This window comes from Monopterus albus, unplaced genomic scaffold (assembly GCF_001952655.1).
Source record: "Monopterus albus unplaced genomic scaffold, M_albus_1.0 scaffold31.1, whole genome shotgun sequence".
Lineage (NCBI taxonomy): Eukaryota > Metazoa > Chordata > Actinopteri > Synbranchiformes > Synbranchidae > Monopterus > Monopterus albus.
Genome location: NW_018127911.1, coordinates 6932872 through 6940826, shown reverse-complemented (window position 1 = coordinate 6940826; position 7955 = coordinate 6932872). Strand labels below are relative to the sequence as shown.

The following is a 7955-nucleotide window of genomic DNA, read 5'->3' as shown; positions in this document are numbered from 1 at the left end:
TTCCTCCCATCCGCCCCCCTGCCTCTCTGCACTAGTAAGGTTAGTAGCTAATAAATGTTCATCAAAAGGTGGAGGGTCTGTCTCTATTTTTAACCTGGTGATAAGACAACTTCTGCCATTAAAATCAAGTCTGTTTTATGTTCTATAATATTACTTAAAACATAAAAACTCTCTTAGAAATCAAAGCTTCTGAATGCGTTTCTCCACTGCATATTAATTAATTGTCTTTGTGAACTGGCTGCGTATAAGGGGTTTGGGCAGCCGAGCTGCTGGGGGGGATGATAAGATGATATATAACAGGAGATGATATCAACCTATATCATAATAGCTATCACTTTAAAATTTCTAGATATATTTGGCCATTGTGGGCAATGTTGCCTATCAATGTGCAGGAGCGCTGTATGGTAATATACATACATATATATATGATTCTGCATCAAAGTGATGACATTTCTTGCTACTTAAATTACTGGATTAGACAAAACCAGACACTTTCATGTGGCTATTTTATCAAAAAAAGAAAAGAAAAAGACAGACATATAGAGAGAAACAAAAAAAATTCTTAATTGATTTTCCAGATAATTTATTATACTATATACTGTAAAATTGGTTATACCTTGACATGGAATTTTATCCCTGTCACCGACGTCTACAAATTGCTAGTTTAATATCAAATGCCAAATTTTAATTCAGATCTGAATCGAAAAACATGAGCGTAACTATAATGAGAGGTTTAAACAACAGTATTTTCTAAAAGATTTTGGACAATATTACCAACAGCAGAAGTGAAATTTCAGCCATTTAAAACACTAGTGCTTCACCCTGTTTCAGTCTGAGTAGTAATTAAATCAGAGTCAACAAGGTGAAAAGCAGCCCCAGCTTCCAGATGACAGTTTCCTAATTAATGCATTTATTATTTTGTAGTAAGCTCCAACCTCAAACAGTTGTGGACAAGTTTAATATCACATCGCTGCTATTTATCGATGACTTAACTACCAAAGCATGTTTTACTTTAGCCACACAAACATAAGGGCAGCAACAGTTATGGTAAACAGACAATGAAAACTATGGGTGTGACCTTTGGGAAAATCATGTCTTTGTGACATAAAACCAGCTGATATGGTTAATGGGAAAAATAAACCTCACTACTCTAGGGAAAATTAGAAGAATGTGTACGAAAAGACAGGGAAGAGAGCAGCACAGAAAAGAATTTAAATATCCTACACATTTCAAGGAATAGTTTCTTGGCTCTTGTGTCACATGACAAGAAGAAATATAAAGTACTCCAAAAAAATCCACTGGAAATGTTGATTGTCACACGATCCACACTCTGATCCAAAGGCCTTTCCACAGAGTCAAGAAACCAGTCCAAGGGAAACACTGCTCAAGATAAAAAACCAGCAGTTGCAGTCTCAGAGGGTGAGGTCGTGCCTTTCGTGAACAACCGCATGATTTTATTTTGAACTGATGTCAGGGCTTGTGGTTAAACTGGGAGGGGCTGCCTGCATGGTTATACTGTGTGTGTGCATGATGTGCATATGTGTGTGTATGTGAGTGTGTGGTTGAATTTATCCAGCACGTGTTGGGGGATGTGGCAGATGCTGTAGAGGCGAGGATTAGCCGTGTGTGCCTTTAAGTATGTGCATTAAAATATCTTCGCCACAGCAGGAAACCACAGCGGCTAATTCCACTGCAGCATCTGAATTAGCACACATTTATTTCTGCACCTGGCATTACTCACGTTGTGGGGACTCAGCCCTCCTTGTGTGGACTGGATGCTGGTCCAGATGATGTAAATCGCTGAATTTTAGGCCGACGACTTGGTTTAATGCTAAGGTTATGGTAAGTCTCCAGGAAATGAAAGTAAGTCAACATAAAGTCTCCACAAGGGATAAAATCTGTGTGTGCATGTGTGACAGTGGTAAGGCTTTGTGAAAACACTCGCCATGAAGTGGAAGGCAGAACAAGGGAGAGAGAATTAGAGGCATAGAAGAGCAAATACAGTGAAGCAACGAAGACAGTGGTGAGAATGGAAAAGACACTTAGAGGACGCAAGGGTAGGGGGAGGAACACTCAGTAAAAGTTCTGTCAATTCCAGCAGAGATGTGAACACATCACAGAAAAGACAGTACTCACTGAAAGTACAACCAACAACCCTGCACAGTTTTAGTCCACTGCATAATTCACTTTGGAGTCTGTAGAAAACTAACTGTATTTATTTTACGTTGTCTTTTACATTTAAATCATTCTAAGATGATGATGATTGGTTATGGTTGGTGCAATAAACCTATCTTTCTCTTAAGCCCCCACAGTGTATTGTCACATTTATCTTGGCGGCTGCTTTCTATTTTCTCAGATGGTTTACACATTCATTGGTGATTATATATCATTACTGTTATTGTTGTCATTGGTTAGATGTTAAAAAGTCTCATGTAAGGGCAAGAGAGCATGCACGTGCACAAACATTACAAATGCAGGGAAATAACCAGTAATTAACTTTGTGCCAACAAGCCTCAGGAAATTAAAAGAGAAACCCAATTTTAATTGAGCCAGTGAGATAATAGAGCATCATAATTACTTTGAGAATCTAAAGAAATGGTGGCTACTACAGGAGGCGCAAGGCCATTGATCAGTGGAAAAGCCTGGTCTATTCCCACTAATTATGGTGAGGGCTATGTAAGATCACGCAAGATCGACAGCTATCAGATATTCATATTACCTTTCATGCTCATACCTGCATGCTCATTAGTTATGAGAAGATTTTCAGGTATTAAAAGATTCTCCTTTAGTTCACTGGTACATTTTTCCAATCCACTGTGCATGTAATGAACTCATCAATGTATCTGATCATTTTCTAAAACTCTGTCCATCGCAACAAGTCTTTAGAAATGCACATTAAACTGCAGTCATCCAAACAAAATCCATTCCATGCAGCCTGTTGTTTGTGCTGGTTCATTTTATTTAGTTCAGCTCATGCCACAGGTGATAAATGGTAAACTGAATTCTCAACAGGTCCTTATGAAGGCAAAAAATGGCTCCAGATGATGAGAGCTGGAAAAAGACAGTGGGTGGAGCAGGGGGAGAAGCTGGACAAATTTTTGGTAGAACAGATTGAGATGAATAACTTTAGAGCAACTCCATGTGTGTGTCTGTGGAGAAAGTCCAGTCTAATACAAGTTCACTGGCTTCCATTCATTCATTCATTCATACAGATTCTGTGTTGGCAACAGATTTTGTAAAGCACATCTTAACTGAAAATCTTGCTTAATGTGGCTCATGCAAGTGCAGGACTGTAAGTCTGCTTTGTTGCACACCCCTAACAAATGTGATAATTCCTTTCCATTTACCTTTCACAGTATAAGCGTGGTCCTTTTATGTGTTTGGGGTGACAACAATATTCTACTCAAAATGTGCTATAAAGGAGAATTAGGTGGTCACATTCGGTCTGTGAAGAAATAATTAAGAATGTGGTCTGACATTAGTAAATGACACTGAGATTGTGCTTCCATTTTTAATTAACAGAATAAATGTTAAATGACCCCAGTTCTGCTGTGATAATTAGCTGTAGAAAATCTACTGGTCTCTAAAAGAAACTCATGTCTCTGGGTGCAGGCTGCCATTCCCATCCACAGAAATGTCTTGGTGGGCCATTGGTTCTTTAATATTTTGTCTAGATGTAGCCACTCCCCAACTCAACAAAGAAAGGAATAATGCAATACAGACATGCAGAGTGTAGATTGCTGCAGTGGATGTACTGCTGTACAGAGCAGAATGGGCTCAACAGGACAGACTTAGTCAGTCAAATAGCTCAACATAAAGCACATTAAATATCCTGTCGCATATGGTCCAGGATACCGAGTGTAGGGGAGCACCACAAAGCAGCTTAATGTGAAGTTTGTTTGCATTTGATGTTGGGGAGGAAGGGCTTGGGATCTAACCCAAACAGTCCCTTATTTCTGATTTTACTCTTATTGGCATCATTCCATTATAAATTTTAATCATTTATACCACTGAATTTATAGACAGTCAGTTATTTCCATTGCACCCATCCAATCCAATCAGGGTGAAGAATGGAATTGCCTCCATGGGAAACCACTGCCACACATAATCCCGCTGATTAAATGCAAACACAAATTACATGGAAGCCAGGTTTTATTTTTTTATGAAAAACGAAGGTTAAATTTGCTACTTTGTAAAGCTTTATTCTCTATTCAGTTATCAGAGGAAAAACAGAGAGAAGACTTAATCCCGCTGATTAAATGCAAACACAAATTACATGGAAGCCAGGTTTTATTTTTTTATGAAAAACGAAGGTTAAATTTGCTACTTTGTAAAGCTTTATTCTCTATTCAGTTATCAGAGGAAAAACAGAGTCAAGACTGACATAATATATATATATATATATTCCAGTGTAGACAGTGAACCAGCCCAGTGAGTCCTGTGGGCCTCCGACTGTTTTACTCTCAAATCAGGTTCATTTACCATCTATGTGCAACTACTGCCCCCCAGTGGTCACTCAGCCACTCACTCCTGTCATAGGTGCATCACAGCAGGGCCAGACCTTCAGTTATGCCATTCAGTGTTTAGCAGTTCTATGTCCAGTTTTAAAAAGACAGACACCAGAGTACATAGCATTTATTACTTGACCACACTCTAAACCAATATAAACAGCAGTGGCAGAGCAATACACTAAAGATATAACTGTCTATCTAAACTATTTTTATTGACTAACCATAAATGTTTAAATACTAATGTTTCTTGACTGCTTGAGTGATTTTCTAAATCAAGGCAAACAAGACCGCAAATTAAAGAAACAGTTGTTGTTGTTGAATTCCGGGACAGGAAGACAATTTCCTCTGCTGCAGCGACTGCCTCACTGAAAGTACAGTGTGTGTCTGTGCACCATGGAGGGAGCGGCTGTGGTATCGGCCCGCAGGAGCCCCCCAGTACCAGAGTACAATGTCTCAACCTCCACCTTGGCCTTCGACCAGCATTTCACCATGACTGCCAAAGGAATACTTCTCTTGGCTGAGATCGTAAGTGTAAATGTAGATTTGGTTTTAGGCTGTTGATTGTTTGAAGACTGTATCTGCTCCGCGGCTCAACAAAAGCTAACGACAAGAAGTTGCCGCTGCAACTCCTGGCAAACTAATTATACATTTAATAATTGTTATTAGAAAGTGGCAGTAATTTTGATGTTTAGTTTGTTTTTTGTCTACCAGCTGGGTCTAGTATAATACAATGAGCCTGTACAAAACATATGAAGGCAGATTTTTTTTTCTTGTTAGAAAAGAGATTCATTATGTTCTTTTGTAAAATGGACCTGGAATTCATGGTTGTAATAATAGCATAAATTAACTTTTTTGGCATTTGTTTCACTGTACTGTTTAGAATGAAAAATGCAGGAATAAAGAAGAACATAGGAGTTGTGTGTTTTGAAGAAAATAGGAAGTTAACCAAAAACACACCAAGTATAACAACTCTTCCTCCGTTTCTCCCTCATTGTCTGTCTTCCTTTCCACATCAGATGACGGAAAAAGACAGGGCAGTTTTTCTCTAAATACAGTCTGGCTGGCTGCCATACAGAGGCTTCAAGATGATTCAAAAATACATGAATAAAATACAGTGTAATAAAAACACATTTTAGAACTGCCTATTTTGAAAAATTATTTTAAAATAATTTGACATATAGATTAGAAAACTATGAATATCACATCTGGAAAATGTTACATGTAACTGCAAATTCATTTATTTAGTTTAAATAAATGTGAGGGGTCAGTGAAATATTTCAGTAACGCTGCAGATCATGATGCTAAATTGGTAACCTTTAACCTCTAGAGTCCTGAGCTTTGGAAACCCAAGCTGTGCGGTCCTCATATGAGGACGCAGGGACTCTAGAGGTTAAGAGAATTCACTTTAAAAGTCAAAAACCAGACTCACGGTCGCGTTTCACATGAGAATGTTTTGTTCTCGTGATATGAAACATCTAGTATAATTTTTTTTTGTTGTGAAACAGGAAGGGTGGGTTTGGAATAGTGCTGGGAGGAAAGCTATTTATTGGCTCACCACCACAACCCTTTGGTTCAGTGGAGATGGGGCATGTTGAATGTACGAAATTTGGAAGTCATCTATGAAACAGCAAATAACACATCTAAAAAAAAAAAATGTGACAGGAAACATTACTTTTTGTTGTAGCTTTTAGTTTTGTTTATTTTGTTTTTTATTTGACAAAGTTGCCTTGAAGGTTTCACATTTCATAGCCCACAATTATCTTTTTTCCATGACTTTAAAAATATAACTGGTGGAATCAATAAAAGAATGAAACTTTGACCTGTAAAAAACAAAAACAAAACAGTTGATCCACATACTCTATATGCTTCATTCAGAGCACATGGATGTGACAGTGTGCTTCAGTCAGTGAACAAAATACTCCCCAAACCCAAACCTAAACCCTACTAGATTTTAGCTTCTCCTCTCGAGTTGTATTTTCATTGCTCTAAACCTCGTATTTCGCTCTCTTACTTTGTTTTCCATTATAATTTGACAGTGTAATCCTGTGCTGCCACACAGGAACACTGCATATGATCAGCCTCCTCTTCTTGCTTATCCTCTCCTCCAGATGTGTGGCATGTTAGTGTGGATTCTGGTTGGGGGAACGGAGTATTTCCATTTGTCTGCTCTCTGCTGGGTGATGTTCATTGCCATCTTGTGCTGGGTTTTGACTGTCGGCCTGTTTATAATTTACCTCACTGGAGCCCACAACAGGATACCACGGGTCCCCTGGAGGACACTGGTAACATGCACACACACGCATGTTGTCACTCTATAGTTGTATGGACACTTATAAAAAAGCATTTTCTAACCTTCCTCTAACCTTAACCTTAGCCTAATTTTAACCTTAGCCCTGAACTTAAACAGCCCTTTGTATTTGTGAGGCCCAGCCATAGTATCCTCCCAGTGACAGTTTCCAACTAAAATTTGTCCAACACACACCAGTTGACTCATAATGACCAGACTGTGCAACCCTATCTCCTTATATTGATGGTGTTTTTGCACACAGCAATCTGTAGACATTGATGGATGGTGAATTTCAAAACAGAATCGATATGTCTGTTTTCCTAAGCTTTTGCAAAGATATGTTTTGTGTTGCAATAACTTGTTACATTGTATATTGGAAATGTCTGTGTGAAGCAAGGAGTTACGTTCTTACCTTGCTTTGCATCAGTGTGAGGTCCATCTCCTCTCTTTGTTTTAGCTACTGTAAAAAACCACAAGGAACCTAGAAATGTCTTAAATCCATATTACCATCACACAAACAAACAAATGAATAATAAAAAAATTCGATGGTACCGCGTATCATTGCATTGCCAATTTCTCATAAAATGAAATAAAATATGAATCCCTACAGTACCTGGCTGAAAAACTCAAAATCCACACATCAGTATGGAATCAACAAACTGAGGTTCCACACAGTCAGTACATGATCAGTCCTGCTTTTAGGTTCTTTAAGAGTTTATAAATTCCACTACATGTTTTAGATTCAAAATACATTTATTAGTCCCAAAGGGCAATTCATTTAACAGGCCACCCATTAGAAATAAAAAAACAACATCAACAACAACATAATCGTCAAACAACAACAACAAGCCAGGGACCAAAAAGTACACAGATTATTGGCTGTTGAGAAGAACAAGGCCCTTCCCTGAAATGGGAAAAGCTATACAGTGGCTTACTTATGTTGCAGCAAAATACTGAGGAACAACAGTTAAATCCTATGGTCCTACCATAATAGGATACCACAATGTTCTTATTAGTGGAAAGTAGTGAAGATAGACACAGATGTCTGTCCAGCGTGGCTCACCCTATGAGTGACTTGCCATTTTGATTTTGCAGTGTCAGCATGTTAATACTAGACAGCTCTCAAGTCATTAAGGACTTTTTCTGTATTAAACCAC

General features: G+C 38.3%; 1 protein-coding gene and 1 long non-coding RNA gene across 2 annotated transcripts in view; one reads left to right on the top strand and one right to left on the bottom strand.

Annotated features, from left to right (window-relative positions):
• The first annotated feature begins 4898 nt into the window (after nt 1-4898).
• Nucleotides 4899-7955, top strand: part of cmtm8b (CKLF-like MARVEL transmembrane domain containing 8b) — a 7204-nt gene continuing 4147 nt past the window's right edge. Inside the window, exons 1-2 of the mRNA XM_020596894.1 lie at nt 4899-5036; nt 6620-6793. Of these exons, the coding sequence (XP_020452550.1) occupies nt 4905-5036; nt 6620-6793 (306 nt within the window). The 5' untranslated portion in view covers nt 4899-4904. The remainder of the gene's footprint in view (nt 5037-6619; nt 6794-7955) is intronic.
• The window catches only part of LOC109958347 (uncharacterized), an 8673-nt gene continuing 7433 nt past the window's right edge, over nt 6716-7955 (bottom strand). The window contains exons 2-3 of the long non-coding RNA XR_002274660.1: nt 7211-7258; nt 6716-6790 (exon numbers count right to left, since the gene is read on the bottom strand). This is a non-coding gene — a long non-coding RNA (uncharacterized LOC109958347). The remainder of the gene's footprint in view (nt 6791-7210; nt 7259-7955) is intronic.